Source organism: Chiloscyllium plagiosum, chromosome 10, assembly GCF_004010195.1.
Source record: "Chiloscyllium plagiosum isolate BGI_BamShark_2017 chromosome 10, ASM401019v2, whole genome shotgun sequence".
Classification (NCBI taxonomy): Eukaryota; Metazoa; Chordata; class Chondrichthyes; order Orectolobiformes; family Hemiscylliidae; genus Chiloscyllium; species Chiloscyllium plagiosum.
In genome coordinates, this window is record NC_057719.1 from 37,837,549 (window position 1) to 37,857,833 (window position 20,285).

The 20,285-nt window shown below is 38.3% G+C and overlaps 1 protein-coding gene and 1 long non-coding RNA gene across 6 annotated transcripts in view; one reads left to right on the plus strand and one right to left on the minus strand.

Annotated features, from left to right (window-relative positions):
- The window catches only part of tecpr2 (tectonin beta-propeller repeat containing 2), a 113,813-nt gene that overhangs the window by 57,742 nt on the left and 35,786 nt on the right, over window positions 1–20,285 (plus strand). For all 5 annotated transcript variants that reach the window (XR_006312754.1, XR_006312753.1, XM_043697447.1 and 2 more), the window contains exons 12-16: window positions 2,134–2,314; window positions 4,081–4,222; window positions 8,815–9,055; window positions 11,675–11,764; window positions 15,842–16,075. Coding sequence is in view for 3 of the 5 variants with exons in the window: in XM_043697447.1 (XP_043553382.1) it covers window positions 2,134–2,314; window positions 4,081–4,222; window positions 8,815–9,055; window positions 11,675–11,764; window positions 15,842–16,075 (888 nt within the window). In the remaining 2 variants the exon portion in view is untranslated. The remainder of the gene's footprint in view (window positions 1–2,133; window positions 2,315–4,080; window positions 4,223–8,814; window positions 9,056–11,674; window positions 11,765–15,841; window positions 16,076–20,285) is intronic.
- Window positions 1–20,285, minus strand: part of LOC122553531 — a 48,440-nt gene that overhangs the window by 11,581 nt on the left and 16,574 nt on the right. The gene's annotated exons all lie outside the window — the stretch shown is intronic.

Consider the following 20,285-nt stretch of genomic DNA (forward strand, 5'->3'; position numbering starts at 1 on the left):
TGTTACTACCTCAACAATTATCTCCTCTAATAAATATGTCAGGCATTATTTCCCCATCCTGAAGCTGTGCTGACTCTGATTGGATTAATCGTTTCCAAATGCTCTACCATTATATCCTTTATAACAATCTTGAATATTTTTCCAATGTTAAGCTAACTGGCCTGTTGTTGCCTACTTCTCTCCTCTTGAATACAGGTGTTGCATTGGCAGTTTTCCAAACTGCTGTGACTTGCCCAGAATCTAAGGATTTTTGGAAGATTACTGCTAGTTCATTCATTATTTACGTAGCTACTTTCTTTTGTAACCTAGGATCCAACTAATCAGGTCTAGAGGAGCTTTAACCCCGTTAGTTTCTCTAGTACTATTTTTCTAGTGGTAATTTTTATATTTATTTCCTCCTGACCTTTTGCTGCTTGACTCTGTATCGCTCGAAGTCTTCTACCCTAAAGGCTGATGCAAAGTGTTTGTTTAACTCCTTTGCCATTTTCTGGTTCCCCATTGATTATTTCCCAACCTCATTCTCTAAGGGACCTATGTTCAATTTGGCCTATCCTTTTTTCAGATATTTAAAGGAGCTCTTATTGTATATTTTTGCATTAGATTTCCCTCAGTTTGTTTTCTCCTCCTTTCTTATTTTTTGTTTATCTTTTGTTGGCTTTTAAAACTTTTCCCATCTTGTAATTTAAATCTGAGAGTGCAGCAAGTGATCTCTAGCTATCCCCTAAAGCTACACTAACTCCCTTCTCTCACAGGAATTTAATTATTTAAAGATTCTAGTGCACAGTCTGCCTGGCTCTGTTGTATTACTTACAAAGGAAGATGGTTCTGATTGTGGAAGGTTCGTTCTCTCTACTCCAGTGCAGTTGTGCAAAAGTTCCACAGGGGAGTGACCTAGTTCGAACCATCTTCAGCTGTTTCATCAATGACCTTCACTCCGTCAGAAGGTGGGGATGTTTGCTAATTTTTCAGCACTGTTCTCGACTCCTCAGATGCTGAAGCACCAGGTCCAAATGCACCAAGACCTGGATAATACCAAGGCTTGGCTGACATGGCAAGTAACATTCGTGCTACACATGGCATATCCAGGCAATGGCTATTTCCAAAAAGAAAGACTCCAACCGTTGCCCCATGGCATTCAAAGGCATTACTATCAATGCATCCCACACTGTCAATATCCTAGGAGTGACCTTTGACCAGAATCTGAACTGGACTAACCATATAAATTCTATGATTACAAGAGCATTTCAGAGGCTGAGAATCCTGCTGTGAATTTCTGTCAGCCTGACTCTCCAAAGCCTGCCCAGTATCTACAAGGTACAAGTCAGAACTATGATGGAATATCCTCCACTTGCCTGGATGGATGCAGCTCCAAAACACTTGAGAATTTTATTACCATACAATCAAAGCAGCCAGCTTGATTGGCACCACATTCGCAAACATTCAATGCAGTGTAGCAGCAATGTATACCATCTACAAGATTCACTGCAGCGCCTTACCAAGATTCCTTCAACAGCACCTTTGAAACCCACAATTATTACTGTCTAGAAGCATAAGAGCAGCAGATACCTAAGAGTTTCACTCCGAACCACTTACCATCCTGACTTGGAAATATATCACTGCTCCATCATTGTCACTGAGGCAAAATTCTAGAACCCTCTTCCTAACAGCACTGTTGGTATGCCTATATCAAATGTACTGTTATAGTTCAAGAAGGCAGCTCACACCACCTTCTCAAGAGCAGTTAGGTACAGGCAATAAATGCTGGCTCAACCAGTAAAGCCTTCACCTCCTGAATGAATGAAAAGATATCCTTTATGCAATAAATTACTTCATAAGTTGTTACTGTGTTTTGACTGTGGTTCTCTTTCTAATTTGGGGTGACACCTCAGAACAAAGGTTCATTAATTGACTCTTATGTACGATGGGTGACTAATTTAGCACCTTTAGATGTCTTAATGCAAGTTTGTTCCTCTTCTGTTCTCGCTTCATTTTCCTCTCATTTTTCCTGACTAAGCTGTTCATTTGTCTAATCTGAGATCTTCATTCTTTTCCTTTATGCATGTTTGTTTAACAAGCTGAGGTGAAGAATACAGTGGAATATAATTGTAATCAGCTTTGTTTCCCTATCTTGAGGTCTTAGTGCTGATCGACCTTGTGCGAGAGCAGTGAAGGTGGAATGCCCTTGTCCATTAGTGCAAATTACTTCCAGAAATAATGTGGTATGGGCATTGACGGAACAACGAACAACTCTCTTCAGGAATGGCATAAGCAGTTTTTGTCCAGAGGGTGAACACTGGATTTCTGATATTGTAAGGTAGACAAATTTATACTGATATGAAATGTTGTTCAGATCATTTAATTTTCAGTGTTTTCTGAAAATGTTTAGTTAATATCCATTTTCATTTTACTTTCGAGATTCTGATTTTCATACTGTAATTTCTAACCACATAATTGGAAACCATACTGTGGTATATGAAAAAAGTTGTAATTTGAACCAAAAATACTGTTTAACCTTCTGTTGGTACTTGTTTGGAATGTCAGAACTAAGCTTTATAAATAGGCCACATAAAATTATTGGCCCTGAATTTTCAACTGTATTGGTAGCCAGGTTTCCCATTCACACTGAAAAAGTTGCTGTAAATTCCATCCTCATTCCAATGGACTGCCTTAGAGCATTAATCGCCTTGAACTAGGCTTCCTGCTGTCATCTAAAGAGAATGTCCCAGCTTTGGGAGCTAACAGCCAATCTGAGTGACTGGCAGCTCTCAGATCCACTACTAGGACTGCTTCAAGTACCAAAGGAGAGCCAAAAACTGCAGAACAGGTAAACTGGGTATATGGAAAGGGGAGTGGATTCTGGATGGACCTAAGATGGGGAAGCCTTAGTGTTAGGCAGTTGGAAACCCAGTAGGGGAGTGACACCCCTGTGGGGAGGGGCAACTTCATGGAATGGATATTCCTCAGATTAAAAATGCAGGCAAGTGAAGCAGACACTTACCTCTCCTCTTCCATTGTCACCAGGTCATGAGGTAAAATCACTAATTTATCATGACATAAAAACTATTAATGCTCTATTCTAGCTTTGTAAATATGAATGAAAATATTAAGCTGTGTTTAATCAAAAGGAACTACATTTTTAACAATTTACTAAGTGATAGTAGCTGCTAGGCAACTTTGACTATGAAGAGCTATTATCCTTCATTAATGCAGAATCCAGTCCCTTAAAATTTTAAAAATTGGAAATACCTTGTGAAGCTTCCTGTTTCATTAGCCCCCTCTGCCTGAAAGAAATCTACAGTTCACAGTTATATACCTTATATACTTTACAGTTATCACCTTTCGTTTGACTGATTGCTAGCTTCCTCACATTTAATTGCATTTTGTTTAAATTGTTTCATATAAAAGGGGTAGGTTTGAAATATTAGCTTTGTGTAGTTCACAAAGTATTAATATTTTAAAATGTAATTTAACATTAATAACTAGTACTTCACTGTGCTGCAGTACTACCAACAAATATTAAACAGAGTTGGGCTCTCCACTCATTTCAGTGCTTCAAGGGAATGTTAAGGATTCAGGACACTAATCAAAAAAGAACTGGTGCTCTGACCCACATCTTCCATCACAAAAGAAATGAATTGATCACTTCAATGCAGTGTTGTTAGCTCTTGCTGAATACAAAATTGAGGCTTGACCTGAAAAGTAGTTAATTGAGATAAAGCATTTTCAGATGTTAATTAGATGCTTTTTCTATGGAGTTGTCCAACTGATTTCGATAATCTACTTCTTTTAGCAAGTCGGTATAATGTAAACGACAAGGCAAGGTTTATTATTTTATTGCTGCAAGTGGTAATATTAAGGCATCTGGAACAACAGATTTGCCAAACCATGACAAAACATAAATACGTACAGAAAATTTGGGCATTTAAAACAGATTGTAACTATTGTTCACTTGCACTGATGCTGATGATTTTATATCCCTCATTATTATACTTCTTTCTCAAATAGACTTTGTAAATTTTCATTAGTTCTGCTGATCAAAAAAAAGGACTAAAGTATCTGGATTTTTCTCCCATTTTGTAGTGAAAAGCAGATGTTGGAGTTGGTGTGTATAGCATTGGGAGACCAGCAAACAGTCTGGGCTTTAGACACAAATGGCAACCTCTGGTTTCGCACTGGCATCTCTTCAAAGAAACCTCAAGGGGAAGATGAGCACTGGTGGCAGGTAAAACTTTAACTGTTCTCGTTGATTAATCTCTAAATGTTTATATTGGGTGTCAAAAATGCTGATCTAAACCTTGTGGCTAGTGGTTTTATAAATAATGTAGTGTGGAGCATTTACAGTGCACACATACAGACATGTTTTAAAAAGGCTGTTTTAAATGGCTTTAAGGTAGGCCATCTATGTAATAAATGTGGCTATAAATGGTAAGAATTTTAAGATCTGTGACCATCTTAAATAAGACTTCCTGTAAGGTGATTGCTGGGAGATATGCAACTTATATTAAATGTTCTACTGACAATTTCCACCATGAAAATAAGTCTGATGGAGTTTCTTAGTGTTAATGAATTTGATAGTGAGATATGTTTCTTTCATTTCTAGATATTCTAATCTGCGAAAATAGCAAACGTGAAATTTCATAACATTATTATCCACTATTGTTATGAAGCATTTGCTGAACTGACTTTGCACAGTTATATGCATTTGCACTTGTTGTAAAACTGGGTTGATCTCCATCCTTATTTTATTTACTATTAGAATTGCACTGTAAACATTTTAACAAGAGCTGTCAGTATTTCAGTGCACTAAAGAAATATTGTGGTTAGATATACTGTGTAGATTAAAGTCTTCCCCGCTTTGGCTTGATTTTACAGTCAGACCTTGAGGAAAGCTGCCCAGAAAAATCTAGTTATCCCTGAAGCATAGATTTCTGCTATTGTGATGTAACAGGCAGCAGACAGACTAAACTTCTTTGAGCCCACCTATCCATAATATTCACAGTTCTCAATATAATTCTGATTCTGGCACCAACTACAGTCAGTTCTTCTATAATGCAGTGGTTGCATTCTTGTGCAACCCCACATTATAGAAAAATCGCACTTTAGAAACAGCGCTTGAAGTGTTGACAATGTAATCATGTTACAGCCAATACAGGTTTTAAAAGTTTGCGCAGTAGGAATAGCGTCCCCAATTCATCAATCATGAATTCATGTTGACGAAACGCGCACTACAACAACCTGTGCAGGGGATCACTGATATCCAACAATAATAATGTTATCAAGCAGACTAAGAGATCAGTCATATTTAAGAAATCTCAGACGACCAGAAAATAAAGTGCCCTGATTATGCTTCACTATTTGATCCTTTTATAGCAAGTGAAATGAAGATTATACAAATATTTATTACATTAACCCAGAAACGTACACAGAGAAAAATTTAGAAAAATACATTTTATTAAAAATTTATGAAATTCTCATCGTGGAGAAATAAGGTCCATTAATATAAGGCAAAACATAAAATTACTTTTTCAAGGTTGGAGATATCTTTATGTGAACTGTCAATAATGAGCATGTGCCTACTAGCTGGTTCTGGTCAGTCACCTATTTAAATGAACAGAAACAGGGCAGCAATCTTTATATTTACTTAATGCTGGCTCTGGGGTCCAGCTTCAAGTTCTTCTTTTTCAATGAATGTGAATGATTGGCAGAGGAAACAGATATGCACAAATGACAGAATTTTTTAGAGTAACTAATAAACAAATTTGGGAAACTGACCATTTTTATCGTCAGTAGGATATTTTGCCACATTATTTGGGTAATGTCCTGAAGATTAATTCCTGAAAACAGTAAGAAGATTAACAAACCCAGAGTTTAGCAGTAAAGAAACAGAGTTGTGGCTGAGTTAAGAACCAATTTAAATATTGAGCAAAGAGGAAAACAGACTCCAAAGGACAACAAAATAGGCAGTGCAAAGGACCAGCCAGGACCAGCCAGTCCAACTCCCTGGACTGAGTCAGCGTGAGGAGCTGGAAGGGAATTCAAGAGCGGGGTAGCTGGTACGTTGACTGAGAAGACAATGGCATTGTTGGTAGACTATTAATTCAGAAACTTGTGTAATACTCTGGGGAGCCAGCATTGAATCTCAACATGGTGGAGTTTGAATTTCAACAATAATCTGGAATTGAAAGTCAAAAGATAGCTGTTAAACCATTGTCAATTGTTGGAAAAACCCATCTAGTTCACTTGTATACACACCGTACAACCCCCCAAAAAAGATTTACTGATCCTTTCTGTCAACCCAGCAAATGCATAAGGCCAGGACCTGTGAACTTTCCCATAATTGTCCTGTAGGAGGAGCAAAAGCAACCCACTGCAAACTGTAGTGATGAAGGAATTGCCCAGAGCTGTCCTTCGCTTTCCTTGACCGCATGCTTCACTCACTAAGTTGGCACTGGTTCTCATTGCAACACTGAAGACGGCTCTGAGATCTGGAGCCATGGACAGCCTGACTCATTTACATTGCATAAATTTCATCACAATACCTAAACATATTGTTTGTTGTTCAAAAGTGTAATTGCATGAAGATATTCCCTGATTTTGGTTGAGCTGACTGACGTGATGCTAAAAGACCGCCCAATCTTATCTTGACCCCTTGAGAAACTACGTAAATGTAATTAATTGCTCCACTCCAGGGAGTTGATGCAACCTCAATTTCATGAAACTCTGAAATGCAATTTGAATAAAACAAGAATCAGACCTGGCATTATTCCTTTCTTAGTGCTTCTGAGCATTAACACCTTGCATTATCACTAATGTTCTGATGGGTCTTTGATCCTCTTTTCTTCTCTATCTTACCCAGAAACTAATTAACTTAAAAATATGTGTTGTGTCTGAAATGTGACAGATCAGAATTTATCGATGATAAATGGAAAGAATAAGAAAGAAGGTAGCATTGAATCTCCCCTACATTGATTCAGCAGTAAAAACCAAAGGGAACATTTTAATTCCCTGCCAGAATTTTGTCAAATTTTCATTCAAAACAGTCTATTTGAAAGTCTCTGTCAGAGACCAAACTAGTATTTAACTGCTAGCTCTCATTTACATTCCACTTACCAGCTGCCTGTCTGAAAAGGGTATACACTTCAGGTAATTAGTCAGTCTGTGCTTACAAGAGCGATCATGCACTGAATTTTATGACATGCAACTCACTTCCTAAGTCCTCAAACATGTCCACCCACAAGGCGGAAGTCAGGAATGCGATGGATAGCTTTCTCTTTGACTTAATGAGTGCAGCTAAGAAGGTCAACACCATCCAGATCGAAGCAACCCATTTGATTGGCAACCCATACAACTCCTTCAACATTCACCTCCTTCAACAGCACACAGTGGCAGCAGTGTGTACCACCAATGAGATACACCACAATAACTCACCAAGCCTCCTTCAATACTTGCTAAACCTTTGCCCTCTACCACCAAAAATGATGAGTACAGCAGTCTCATGGAAACACAGCCACCTCCATGTGCCCCTCCAAGAAATGCTCTTTCCTGCTTTGGAAATAGATTGTCATTCCTTCATTATCACTAATTAAGATTCTGGAATTCTCTTTGTAACAGCATTATGGGTATCCCTACACCACATGGTCTGCAGTCATTCAAGAAGGTAGTTCACCACGATCTTCTCTAAGGCAATTATTGAAGGGCAATAAATGTTGGTCTAGTCGGCAAAGCAAAATGTCCCATGACAGAACTGTTTAAAAAAAATCTAGAAGGACAGGTGTAGCAGGCATATTACAACACCTTTCTCTGCAATTCATAGAACATAGAACATAGAAGAATACAGCGCAGTACAGGCCCTTCGGCCCTCGATGTTGCGCCGATCCAAGCCCACCTAACCTACACTAGCCCACTATCCTCCATATACCTATCCAATGCCCGCTTAAATGCCCATAATTCTTTTCTCCAATGAAAACAACTCCAAGTGCCTCAGCCTTTCCTCATACGATCTTTCTACCATACCAGGCAACATCCTGGTAAACCTCCTCTGCACCCGTTCCAGTGCCTCCACATCCTTCCTATAGTATGGCGACCAAAACTGCACACAATACTCCAGATGTGGCCGCACCAGAGTCTTATACAACTGCAACATGACCTCAGTACTCCGGAACTCAATTCCTCTACCAATAAAAGCCAGTATGCCATATGCCTTCTTCACCGCACTATTTACCTGGGTGGCAACTTCACCAAGTCACAACCATCCTGACTTGAAAGTGTATAGATGTTTAGAGGAATAAGCATTCATAGTTCTGTAGTACTGATTGTGTACATTAACAAATATTTTGTGTCTGTTGAATAAATTTTATTTTGATAAACTCATAATTGTGTTTAGTAAGAATACTGGTTAACGGAACTTCGTTTAAAACTTGATATAGACGATGTATTTAATTACTTATCTTACTAATTAGGAGAATTTTTTTAAATTTTGATTTGGATGTGAAGTGGTGGGACCAGAGCAATAATGCACTCTTCCAACCTTACTTAACGGCATCAAGTGTTAAAGTACTGGGGTGTTGAAATATACTCTGAATACATTATATAATGTTTTTAGTTAAACTCTTCGTCTCGTGTATTATTGGTAGAAACTGGATATTAAATCTCTATTTATGGATTGGGGCACCATGAAATTGCTTTTTTGATACTTCGTTAAACAACTTTGTTATTTGAGTTCTTTCCTAGCAAAATGTACATTTCAAAAGTTGTTATTTTTTAACAGAGAAATTTGGGTTATTGTTCTTTTTTAAAAGGCATTTTGTATTGTAGGTGAGCGTTACAGATTATGTGGTCTTCGATCAGTGCAACATCTTCCAAACAATAATCCATGCAACACATACTGTTGCCACAGTTGCTCATGCTCCAGTAGAAAAAGTAGCAGACAAGCTGCGAGGTGCCTTATGGTCGCAACAGCCTCCATCTCAGCCAAGTCTCATCAGTGTTAACAGCAGTGGTGTGTGGATTACCTCAGGGAAAAATGAGTTGCACGTGGCAAAGGGAAATCTACTAGGTTTGTCATAATTTTGAATTGTAAATTAATTTTTTTATTGTTTCTCTATGATTTGTGGCCATATTTAAGAAAATAAAGTTTTGAATGTTGTCTTAAGTTTTATATTGTTGATCCTATTGTTTCACTGACTTGGGCATCCGTCAAATTTCAGTGCGATGTATTTTTGTTAACTAATAGGACAGCAGTAACCTTTCTCTGGCTCAGCTAAGGTCAATTATGCAAGCTATTGGAAGGTGCACATCACTTCTGTGTAAACAGTACTGCAATTCGTTGTCACTGTTCTGAATTCTAACTTATCTACTGCTTCTCATCATAAAATATGGGATAAAAACATTTTTGTGCAATGCATGTCCTTTACTGAAGAGTTAATACCCACTGTTTTCTTTCTACAAGCTACATCAGAAAATATATCTGGAAAATAGTATTCAATTTATCTGGCTTATCTAACTGTCTAGCAAAAGTATTGAGTAAAGTCAACCAGAGAAATCAATGCAATTTGACACTGTCTTAAATGTTTTAACAGTATCTGAGAATTAAAATGGAATGGTTGTTTTCTTCTAAACTCTTTGAAAAAGTTTTGAGTATCAGAAAATGCATCCTTGTTATTGAATGTGTAAATTAATTTATGTTTTGACTGTTACAACCAGCTGAGGAGGGGTACTTAGCTCCTCTCTTGCCAACTGACTCTTGATCGGTTGCAATAAGTATTTTTATTTCTTTTTTCGCATGCAGCTGTCACACTTCAACTAAAATGTAACTAACTAATCAAAATAAAGGAGACAAATTAATTATAAGGCTTTCTTGAATGAAAAAAAAATGAAATTTTCTTCCAAAGTAGGGCTGTGGGAGTGTGAGGTGGAATGTCTATGGGGACAGGGTGGTAAAAGTAGTAGCAGTGCCAAGTTTTTAAAAGTGCTCAAAGTGTTAGATTTTAAACCTGGGTTCTGACTTTTAGCAGTTGTTTTGTTTCTTCAGCCATTGGCATAGTTTGGAAATCTTAAGCTGTCAGTGAATGTTATTGGTCCAAATTCCTTTTTTCACTGGGCACCAGAAAAACCAGAGCGAGAATGGCGGAGAGTCCATCTTCCAGTTCTCACTCACAAAACCATTTTAGTCTGGTCTCATCCTTAGCTGCCCAGAAGTAATTGGTGATATGGTCCATTTGTATATTCCTGAATATGCTCATTTTTTTCCCAAAATTGCCTCTGCCAGCAGCCTTTCATCTCAATATGCAACTTCCTGCAAGTTGCAAATCAACCGGGAGATACAGATCTGAGATTCAGTACCATTTTATAACAATGTTAACTATGGTTTTGACTGGCATGTATTTATTGATTTCATGAGTTTGGTTCAAACTGGTCAGGTGATTACAGCAGCCATTTGGGTCCACGTTTGTGCCTGAAGGTATCAGATTTTAAGATAAGATGATGGAATGTCAATGTTGATAATCCATTTCACTACAATTTTAACAAATTCATAGCTGTTTCTTATTATAATGTTCCGTGTAGTCAGTAATTTTGTTCATTGTGATTATTGCATCGGATTAAAATACAGTAAAGCCCTGGTATTTGCAAGGGAATACATTCCCAGAAAAACCCTGAAGTAATACAACTGCAAATGGCACGCAAGTTTTATAATTAGAGTTAAGTAGATCAGTTCCCAAAATTTTGATATCAACAAACGTTTGTTTCTTTAAATAAAGATTATATTAATGGAGAACTTTAACAATTTCAAATATCAGTCTCAGCTGTAGGTTCAATGCAAACTTCTAATAAATGCCACGCCGATTGGATAACCTCACTTTGAACAGAAACAGTTAAGAGATTTGTTATTTTATCCAAATGCAGTTTTAAAAAAAAATCTAATGGAAAATTCTTATTTTCCTCATTCTCCCAGTTAATAGAAGCAATCTGATTCTGAATCACTGTGGGGATGAGGAGGCCAAAATAATTGTTCAGTCCCAGAATGCATGTTTTCAAATGAAGCGGACATTTTTGATATAAAATTAATTCACCTTAACAGAAAACGTTAGTTTTAGTTGGAAGGCAACAAATGATTGTAAGATTGAGACCAAGTGCGTCATGATCAACATTAGAGACTGAAGATTGAAATGTAGATCATTTGTGATGTGATGTTGTATAGATTTGCAAATGACACTGTCCAAGGTGCAGTTATATGGTGTATTTTAGTCTGGGAGCAAAGATCAATTGGCGTTGCATCTGACAAAAAAAAAGTCATTTTTTTATCATGACATGTCTCATTAAATCTTGTGGATGTAGTGTATCCTGTGACAACTGTGGTTAAGCGAACATTAATGATGTAATGGAGTACAGTGCACAGAATGCTTCGCACAGTGAAGCGAATCCTCAAATGGTAGACTTTGTTGTGTTTGATCTCTGTATTAATTTAGACTGTGAGGCAATTAAAGTGGGAATGTTCTAAACTCTATTTTTGAGGTGTTAATAATCATAACTAAAGAATATGTTATCGTCCAGTACTTACCCTTAAGCTGAGCTGCTATGTCAACATATTTTTACTTTTGTCTGTTAACACTGTGAGCTGAGTTTAACCTCTCCATGTTAGTAAGCTATTAAAATATTATTCTGTTTACTTCTATAGCAACATATTGGAAGACAATTGTACCTCGAGGAACTGTATCAGCTACAAAATGGGCTTTTGTCCTGGCTTCCATGTCTCCTACTAAAAAAGGTTAGTCTCTGCCACATGTAACTGTGTTAATAGTTCTTGCACTTGCATCTACTTTATATTGTAACTTTCACAGAGGCAAAAGCAACTTCTTGGCTATATTGGGTTCAAGAGCATAAGACTGCTTCTGTGTTCCACAGCTTGCCAAGTAGTTCCAGAATTTCCTTAATGTGTCTGAATACGTAGAACCTATCGAATCCCTAGAGTGTGGAAACAGACCATTTGGCCCAACAAGTCCACACCGACCCTCCGAAGAGTAACCCACCCAGACCCATTTTCCCTACCACTCTATGTTTATGCCTGACTAATGCACCCAACCCACACATCCCCAAACACGCTAGGCAATTTAACATGGCCAATTTACCTAACCTGCACACCTTTGGATTGTGGGAGGAAAACAGTGCACCTGGAGGCAACCCATGCAGACATGATGAGGGCATGCAAACTCCACACTGACAACCGCCCGAGGCTGGAATTGAACCCAGGTCCCTAGTGCTGTGATGCAGCAGTGCTGACCACTGAGCCACTGTGCCGCCCTAAGTGCTGACTTGCTTACAAGCGTAGTTACTGAGACAAGAAAAAGCTTAGAAAGGGAAAAATAGAAAGTTGAAAGGACAAAAATCTTGAAATGCACAGATCTGTTACTATCTGTAAGGAGTAAAGATGGGTTATCATTTTTTATGCAGGTTCTTCATCAGAATTGGCAAGTCACCACCCTCTTTAAAGGATGCAGCAGAAATTTGGAAGGCGAAGGGGACAAATTAAATGACAGTGGGTTTAATTCTGAGCTCTGAGTTCAATTCCAGATCAGAATAATGAATGAATAGCTGCTTTAACTGCTGGCCATGTTTACTCATGGGATGTTAGGCCTCTCTCACTGTGCCTGCATTAATTGTTAGTCCATAATTGCCCTTAAACTAAGTTTCATACTGGGCTATTATAGATGGAAGATAAGAGTCAGCTACATTGCAGTGGGTTTAGAGTCATGTATGCCAGACCAGATATGGAAAGTAGGTTTCCTTCCCCAAAGGACATTAATGAAATAAATGGGGTATTTATAACTGTGGACAATATATACATGTTTGCCATTTTACCAGCTGTTAATTTTAGATTTTTGCTGAATTCTAATTTCAGCATCTGCCATAGGAATGGGACTTATATTTCCGCAATCTTCTTCATGGATTCTGGATTATTAGCCTAGTGACATTACCCCTATGCCTACCGTGTCCCCAATAATTTCTTTGAGACGTTTTCACAGTTTAATATAACTGAGTGATTTTTAAGCCATCTCCGAGGGCAGTTGAGAGTCAATTGCTGTGCATTTATAGTTGCATGTAGGTCAACTTCCTCCCCTAATGGACATTAGTGTTTTTACCCATTAGTGAACTAGATGTGCTGTTTTAGGATAGCTGACAGTGCTTTTGTCATTAAACTTCTAATGCAATTTTTACAATTTCTAGTTTCACTTTCTGCCAATGGTGGAATTCAAACATCAGACTCAGACTATAGCCTGGGTTTCTGGATTATGCAACAATACCACTGGGCATCATTTCACTTGAAATGTAATCATTTATCTTTGACTTGGCTTAACATATAAACAATGGCCTGAAATTGCTACCACTTGGCTATGTCATTTGCAAGCCAAAAGAGGTTTCTATGAGAAGTAGGAAAAAAGATCTCACACTGATCTGAGAATGGGGCTTTTTTGAGAGTTGGCGCTAAGACAGTGTAAAAGTTGGTAATTTTTCTTGGATCGTTGGAAAAATTAGATAGAAACCATGTTGGAGATGTTTGTGCATGATTTCAGCTACATGCTGTTTTTTTCTAATACGGAGACTTCTTTCCCCAGCCCCAACACTGAAGTAAAAGAAAATGATAGTTGGGAGTAGGAAACAAAAGTGAGGCTGCAGGGAAACCATAGTTACTGTAACTGTTATGAGAATAAAGTTATTAAGTAACTCAGTTTATTGTAAGATTTTCAAAAGTAAGAAAAGGGTAAACAAAGGCCTGGATAACGTTAAATAACCATCACAGTTGCGAAAGAACTAACTCCCCTTAGGTGTCCTACATTCTTATGGATCCTGTCAATTTACATAAAATGATACATCATAGACACGAGAACATCATACAATTTGCTATCATTTATGAATAGTTTAGCACCAGTGGATGTAAAACTGATCCCTGAAGAGGTTCACCAAATTTGCAAATGACAGCGGTGTAGTCCAACTTCCCAGGTGGTGTTTAGGACTGACAAAAATATATTTTTTAAATCATCAGAGAATTTACCATTAGTTCCATGAACCTCAAGTTTTCTTGAATATTTGAGTAACGTAACTCCATCATTTAGCTGTTATCTACAAAACTGGTAACTTCAAAGCTTTCCAAAACATGATTTATTGCTTCTAAAATCAAGAGTTAAAGCAGGTCATAAAATTGCTGACACAAAATATTTTCATTTCCTCAAAAAATCTTTGCATTCTATCAGTATTTATAAGCACTTCTAACTAGTGCTACAGAAAGGAAAGATTTTGTACCTGCATAAAACTTAATGTAAATTGAAGGTACCAGATAGAATGAAAACCTGAGTACACTTTCCCATGGAGCTTTCTCCTAGGCAGCATATGGAATGATTGGCTAAATGCAGGAGTTAAGAATCTGAATTAGCAGTCCCTTGTCGACACAGGTGTGCTACAGCATGCATTAGGCTGCAAAACCTATTGCCTTTCAGTGCCCTTCTCTTATTCCTTTAAAGTTTTACCACTGGAATAAAGAGACTTGGTGTACAGGTCAGTCATAGAGTCATAGAGATGTGCAGCATGGAAACAGACCCTTCGATTCAACCCGTCCATGCCGACCAGATATCCCAACCCAATCTAATCCCACCTGCCAGCACCTGGCCCATATCCTTCCAAACCCTTCCTATTCATATACCCATCCAAATGCCTTTTAAATATTGCAGTTGTACCAGCTTCCACCACATCCTCTGGCAGCTCATTCCATACACGTACCACCCTCTGCATGAAAATGTTGCGCCTTAGGTCTCTTTTATATCTTTCCCCTCTCACCCTAAACCTATGCCCTCTAGTTCTGGACTCCCCGACCCCAGGGAAAAGACTTTGCCTATTTACCCTATCCATGTCCCTCACGAATTTGTAAACCTCTATAAGGTCACCCTTCAGCCTTTGATGCTCCAGGGAAAACAGCCCCAGCCTGTTCAGTCTTCCCCTACAGCTTAAATCCTCCAACCCTGGCAACATCCTTGTAAAACTTTCCTGAACCCTTTCAAGTTTCACAATATCTTTCCGATAGGAAGGAGACCAGAATTGCACGCAATATTCCAACAGTGGCCTAACCAATATCCTGTACAGCCGCAACATGACCTCCCAACTCCTGTACTCAATACTCTGACCAATAAAGGCAAGCATATCAAACGCCTTCTTCACTATCCTATCTACCTGCGACAAAGCTTTCAAGGAGCTATGAACCTGAACTCCAAGGTCTCTTTGTTCAGCAACACTCCCTCGGACCTTTACCATTAAGTGTATAGGTCCTGCTAAGATTTGCTTTCTCAAAATGCAGCACCTCGCATTTATCTGAATTAAACTCCATCTGCCACTTCTCATGATCTAATAAATGATGGATTAAGCTCAGCGGGTTGAATGACTGATTCCTGTTGCTATACTTTTAAAAGCTATTTTCTTTCTTAGAATTAACTCTGCCCCTCTGTTGTTCCATTGGCTGTGATGAGAATTATTAACCTGCTGTATTGCAGCATTTAGTCTTTTCGTATTAAAAATTATTACATTCTAAAGTAACATGACAAAAAACAATTAACTTTTAAAATGTTTGTTTCAAAATAATTTGTGTTACACAAACAAATTATAGTTTATGAAAAGACTGCTAAATTATGGTCTGTTTCTTCCTTTACTATTTGTCTTGATAGGTCCATTTGTTTTACAACCTCCTTCTATGGAAATCTCCCAGGTGACTTTTTGTCTGCATCTGAGCTTATTGGAAATTTGGTTAATTTGCTATTGAAATAATGAACATTAGTTTCCTCTGTCATTTTATCTTCCAAAGGAAGCTTTCTGTGGCTGGGACAAAGCAACAAGGACCTCTTCTGCATCAGTGACCAAAATCCTGAGTTTCGCCCCTCAACTGTACAGTTACCTCCTGATGTAGAGATGGTGCAGATTTCTGCTAGCCATGACGCAGTCTGGGGTCTGGACTTGCAGGGCAATATTCACATTAGGACATTGTCAGAAAACTGCCCAAGTGGGATGCACTGGACCAAACTGGATCTTACACAGTTAGGTAAGATTTTTGTTTTAAATACCATCATGTTACAAGAAGCTCTTTATTTTCTGAATAGTGCACATACGTTGGCTATGTCCAAATGTATTTACTCCATCTTTCTCCTATCTGCACATTCAGTACGTTGAGAAGATGTTTCTACTCTTTACGTCGATGTTTTTCTAGTTTTTCTGAAACTGTTGAGTCATATCAAGCTCAAGACATTGCCTTCACCCCCACTCACTGTGTGAGTCCAATTGACTGTGTGGCCTGCCTTGGGCCAGGATTTGGGATGTCTGCTCAGTGCTGAGTAGGACTTTGGAGTAGGAGAGGAAGAATATAGTTGTCATAGTCCAGTTAGTAACGACAACGGAGGAAGTTCTACATAGAGTGTATGCGGAGCTAAGTACAAAATTATGAAGCAGCATATTAAAGGTCATAATATTTGCATTATTACCTGAACCATATGCAAATTGACACAGTCATAGATGTCATAGAAACATACAGAACAGAAACAAAGCCTTTGGTCCAAACTGTCCGTGCTGACCAGATATCCTAAATTAATCTAGTTACATTTACCAGCATTTGGCCCATACCGCTCCAAACCCTTCCTATTCATATACCCATCTAGATGTCTTTTAACTGTTGTAATTGTACCAACCTCCACCACTTCCTCTGGCAGCAAATTCCATACATGTACCATCCTTTGTGTGAAAATGTTGCCCCTTAGGTCTCTTTTATATCATTCCCCTCTCACCCTAAACCTATGCCCTCTAGTTCTGGACTGCCCCACCCCAGGGAAAAGATCTTGTCTATTTACCCTATCCATGCCCCACATGATTTTATAAACCTCTATGAAGTCACAACTCAGACTCCGATGCTCCAGGGAAAATAACCCCCACATATTCAGCCTCTCCCTATAGCTCAAACTGTCCATCCCTGGCAACATTCTTGTAAATCTTCTCTGAACCCTTTCTAGTTTCACAATATTCTTCCTATAGCAGAGAGACCAGAATTGAATGCAATAAGCAATGTCCTGTACAGGTGCAACATGACCTCCCAACTCCTGTACTCAATGTACTGACCAATAAAGGCAAGCATACCAAACACCACCTCCACTGTCCTATCAACCTGCAACTCCACTGTCAAGGAACTATGAACTTGTACTCCAAGGTGTCTTTGTTCGGTAATACTCCCCAGGACCTTACCATTAAATATATAAGTCCTGCCCTGATTGGCCTCTCCAAAATGCAGCATTTCCCATTTATCCAAATTAAACCCCATCTGCCACTCCCCAGCCTACTGGCCCATCTGATCAAGATCCTGTTGTACCCTGAGGTAACCTCCTTTGATGTTCACTACACCTCCAATTTTGGTGCTATCTGCAAACTTACTAAACTATGTTCGCATCCAAATCATTTCTATAAATGATGAAAAACAGTGGACCCAGCACCGATCCTTGTGGCACACTGCTCGTCACAGGACTCCAGTTTGAAAAACAACCCTCCTTCACCACCCTCTGTCTTCTACCTTTGAGCCAGTTCTATCTCCAAATGCCTACTTCTCTCTGTATTTCTAACCTTGCTAACCAGCCTCCCATGAAGAACTTTGTCGAATGCCTTATTGAAGTCCATATAGATCACGTCCACTGCTCTGTCTTCATCAATCCTCTTTGTTACTTTTTCAAAAAACTCAATCAAGTTATAGGGCAAATTGGGGAATTGAGTCGGGTTGGAAGACTGTTAGTTAATGAGGTAAATTAGATTAAAGGATCCATCAATTGAGATGCTGTGGCAGGCACTTGAGGGGTATTTTAAAATATGCAGAATAGATATTAGGAGCATCGGATTCTGGTTTGTGGGGCATTGGCACCTGTGCTGGGAAAGTGAGGTCTCAGCCAATGTGATAGTCTTGTGCTGGGCCAGTATTCTTGCCACCCATAAGACTATGGAAGTAGCGATGGGGCAAGAGGTGAAATTTGGAAAGATGTGATCTATCAAAGAGCAGATCCAAGGCCAAAGAGAAAGTTATTTATAAGGGACGAGGTAAACCAACCACGATGGGGAGGGAAGTAATGTGTGAATCTCAGAGTAATGCGTCAGATAAGATGAGAATTTGCAAAGAGTAAAAGTAGAGGCAGTGTATCATTACACACACAGCATTGAAAGCAAAACAAATTAACTGAGAGCACAAGTGGAAATGAAATGAATAAATATGATCTGATAGCCATCCCAGAGATATGGCTGCAGCATGACATGGATTAAGATCTCAGTATTGAAGGGTACAGGAAATATAAGAAACTAAGAAAAGGTGGTTCTGTTAGTTCATGATGGAATTAGCATAACGGAAAGGGATGACCTGTGTTCAGGAAAGCAGGATATGGAAGTAGTTTGGCTAGAAATCAGAAATGATAAAGGCAAGGATTAACTTGTGTGAGTGGTGCACAAGACCACCTAATAGTAACCATATGGTAGGGTGGAGCACAAAGGAAAAAATAGTGAGAGTTTAGCAGAAAAACATCATGATAATTATGGAGATGTTAATTGATACATGGACTGGAAAATTCAAAGATATCTTGGTGAGTTTGTGGAATATCATTAGGATAGTTTCTTAAGGCAGCATGATCTCAAGTTGACCTGAGAGTAGACTATTTTGCATTGAGAGAGGATTAGTTAATGATCTTATAGTGAAGGCACCTCTAAGTAGCAGTGGCTATAATATAGTTGAATTTTATGTTCAGTTTGTAGATAAGAGGTGTGGGTTTGAAACTATTCTTTAAAACTTAACTAAGGAGAATAAAAGATCTTAAAAGCAGAACAATGAGGTAGGTTGGCAAGTTAGGTTAAAAAATACATCAATCAAAATGCTGTGGCAGGCACATGAGGGGTATTTTAAAATACACACGAATAGATATTATACACCTGAGTAAGAAATATTTCAAGGGACAGACCGACTATCTGTTAGTAACTAGAAATTGTCAAACATAGCACCAAATGAAGGAAAATCATTTAATTATGCAAAGACAAGTGGCAAGTCAAAAGATTAGACAGAATATTAAACAAAAAACACAAACAGACCAAAAAATAATTAGAAGGCAAAGCTATCCAGAATTATAACAGTCATTCAATGAAAATAGTTAACAAAATGAACGTTCTATGAAAAGTGAGATGGATAATTAATAAGGAAACTTGGAGAATTGGCAGATAAGTGGAATGGGTATTTTGCATCAGCCTTTACGATCGAAGATATCACGAATAGTGTTAAATCAAGAAGTAGAAGGGAAGGGGGAAGGACCTCAGGAAAATCACAATCACCATAGAAGCAGTATTGAGTAAATTGTTGGAGCTGTAGACTGACAAGTGCCTGGATTCTGATGACTTTCATCCGAGGCTGTTAAAATAAGTGGTTACTGAGATAGTTGATGTATTGGTTTTAAGTTTTCAAAGTTTCCTTGTTTCAGGATGTTCCCATTAGATGGAAGATTGTGAGTCCATCTCCTTTATTCAACGGGAAGGAAAGGAAGAGAAAGCAGAAAACTTAAAGTTAATGAAATTAACATCTGTCATCGACAAAATGTTAGAAACTATTAAAAAAGGCTACAGCAGTACACTTGGATATGTTAAAGGTAATGAGGTAGAGACAACATAGTTTGTGCAAGTGAAGTTTTGTTTGACCAGTCTTTTGGAGTTCTTTGAGGAGCTAAAACCTACTGTTGATAAAGAGGAACTAATGGATGTGACGTGCTTTGATTTCCGGAAGGCATTTGATAAGGTACTGCATCAAGGCTATTGCAGAAAATAAAATCTCAAAATGTAGGGAGTGACATATATTAGGATGGCTAGAAGATTGGCTAACAGGAAGCAGAGTAGACATAAATGGGTCGTTTTAAGTTAAGCAAGATGTAAAGAATAGTGTGACACAAGGATCAGTGCTGAAATCTGAACTGTTTTCAATTTATACTTACATGAAGAGACAGAAGGTGTGGTTGCCAAATTTGCTGATGAAGCAAAGGTAGATAGCAAAATAAATTGTGAAAAGGATACAAGGAGGTTAAAAAAAATAGCGGTAGGTTAGGTGAGTGAACAAATGTATGGAATATGGAGTATAATGTATGAAAATGTGAACTTGTCCATTTTGGCAGGGAGAATAATGAAACAGCATATTATCTAAGTGGTGAGAGATTGCAAAACTCTGAGATGCATAAGGATTTGGGTGGTCTCTTGCATGAATG